This window comes from Galeopterus variegatus, unplaced genomic scaffold (genome assembly GCF_000696425.1).
Source record: "Galeopterus variegatus unplaced genomic scaffold, G_variegatus-3.0.2 Scaffold2608, whole genome shotgun sequence".
NCBI lineage: Eukaryota > Metazoa > Chordata > Mammalia > Dermoptera > Cynocephalidae > Galeopterus > Galeopterus variegatus.
Window position 1 is genome coordinate 105,590 of NW_007728719.1, and position 2,446 is coordinate 108,035.

At 43.1% G+C, this 2,446-nt stretch overlaps 1 protein-coding gene across 2 annotated transcripts in view; it reads right to left on the bottom strand.

Moving 5' to 3' along the window:
- IGSF3 (immunoglobulin superfamily, member 3) overlaps positions 1-2,446 on the bottom strand; it is a 92,091-nt gene that overhangs the window by 10,316 nt on the left and 79,329 nt on the right. For both annotated transcript variants that reach the window (XM_008582425.1, XM_008582424.1), the window contains one exon: positions 989-1,396. In XM_008582425.1, the coding sequence (XP_008580647.1) occupies positions 989-1,396 (408 nt within the window). The remainder of the gene's footprint in view (positions 1-988; positions 1,397-2,446) is intronic.

The following is a 2,446-nucleotide window of genomic DNA, read 5'->3' on the forward strand; positions in this document are numbered from 1 at the left end:
ATAAATAAAAGCTCATGAGAAACCATGAGTAACTCAAAGTAGAGGTGATTTCCTCTCCAGTTTAGCCAAGACACAGGCAGTGAAATAATGTCCCTTTCCTGTAACAAAGTGTGTATTCACCTCCCTAAAGTGTGTTCCACGACCTACGGGGGCACAGTGCAACCGTGAAGCTCCAGTGTTCCACCAACACAAAGAGCTGCTCTGCTTAGGCACGAAAACATTATGAAAACTTCCAATGGCACCAAAGACCACAAATGCAAACATCAGGATGCTCAGAGAACAGACATGACAAAAATGCTCATACCGACAGAGGCCACAAATTCATTTCTGCTCCACATCCCTACAGAGACTTGACTTTTTGCTCTGATATGGATGAATAATGTTGCGATGTTGCAAAGGACACAGAAATCCTACACATCTTAGCTTTAATTAGGTGTTTAAATTGTAACAATTATACCTACTAATTGCATGCATTTAGGTACTTTAGGAATAGCAAGAAAGAAAAGCAAAAGGCCACACAGAATAGTCATTAGTATCAAGAAAATTATTAGAAGTGAAGGTTGCAGATACTTCATTGTTCTCTATTTGAAACATGGAAATCAATTCTTTTCCACTGAAAATCCATAAACTTAATCTTTTGAACCACATGATTATAGTTTCTAGATTTTTGTCATATCTACCACTTGTCCAAATCTGAATGCATTCTTTAAAAAGAAAACATACTATGGTCTGGAATAATTAATTGCAGTATTTTATGTTCATTAAGAAATGGAATCACCTTAGGCCGAAGCCAGATGTGCAATTTTCCATTCACAGGGCAAGAACAAAAAATAAGACAATTTTGAATATAAATGTATAATGTAAATGCTCATATATTTAACCGCAAATAATTTGTTAATTAATAAACTAATGTTATCCAGTGTATAAAATATTATACTTAAAAGGGAAACACCAAAGGGAGTGGAGGCTTGGGGACATGAAGCCTCACCTGGTCGCATGACTGTAACAGCTATTTGCCCAGCCGTGTCCTCCGCCCGCTTATACCACACGCCGCTGGGGCTGGGCAGCCACTCCTCCACGTGGCAGCTGTAGGTTCCGCTGTCCTGCACAGCCATGTTCTGGATGAAGAGCCGGAACACGCCTGAGGAAGGACTCTCCAAATGCAGCCGCCCCTTCAGGTTGTTTTTGGCCGCCTGCTCTCCATAGTGGAAAGTGGCCTCACGGCTGAGGCGGGCCACAGTCTCCCGCTCTGGGTGGTTGGGCTTCCAAACAAACCACTCCACCATGAGCTGGGAGGCCACGCTGGTGCGATTCAGGACCACACACTCCAGCTGCACCTGCTGGGTTTCCAGAACCGACAGGTTCCCCTGGGCTTGGCTGAGCTTCAGGCGGCTGTCTGGAACAGCAAGAAAAGAGATTTCAATGATAAGAAGACAACAACTTGCATGCACCCTTTCTAGGGCTAGGTGAACGGGTGCCTTCCAAATATAGAAGGACAGCAGTATAGACTCAGTGGGCAGAAACACTTCTCAGATGTGGCCCCCTAAACACTCTTGATCATGAGTGTGGAGTGTCTTGATCATGCATGCAGAGTGCCTTGATCATATGTGTGTGCAGTGCCTGGGTTTCAAGGATTTCAATGTTATAGTAACATCTGTGCCCCAGTGCATGGCCCTCATCAGTTCAGATGCTTAGGGGAGGACAAGCAGGAGCCGTAGAAGACTACACATCCAAATGACAACAGATCACCAAGCGTATGGCTGACTGATGGGGTGGCTGGGAATGGAGAGGGATGGGCACAGTGAGAAGTTCTCTCAAAGTAAGAGTAAACTTTTAAAACTAACCACATGACAGCTAGAATATGCTGGGCTGCCATCCACAAAAGAACTGCAGAAGCCCAGTTTAATATGTTCATGCGTTGACTAAGAATTGCAGTTCTTACTTTCCTTACAAAAAACCCATAAGGGCTACCTCTCAAGGAGGGAGCAGAACTGATCTGGTGTCAGTAAAGAGAAGACTGATACAGGTGGAACTGGGTGGTTTGAAAAATCAGCCAAGCAGATTCTCCTGCAGTAAAAGAGCATCATTAACAATGGCACACACTGATGGTGCCTGTAATTTCACAGAGGGCCCTAATGAGCCTACCTGGACCAGAGGCATCTAAAAGCTGCAACACTGTACGTGCACAGAAGCACCTCAGGAACATCACCTAAGAGACGTCTGAGGAGGGGAGGGCCGAGCACTCTCACTCTTTACTCTCTATGCTTCAATACTGTGTGACTATTTTATGACATTCATGATTACTTTTGTAAGTAAAAGGCCAAAAAATAAAAAAAAATAAAAAAACAGAAAATATATTTTAAATAACAAGACTCCCCTATATATATATATATATATATAAGCAGAAGTGTTAAGTCTGGTTATCTCTGGGTTGAAAAATTATTTC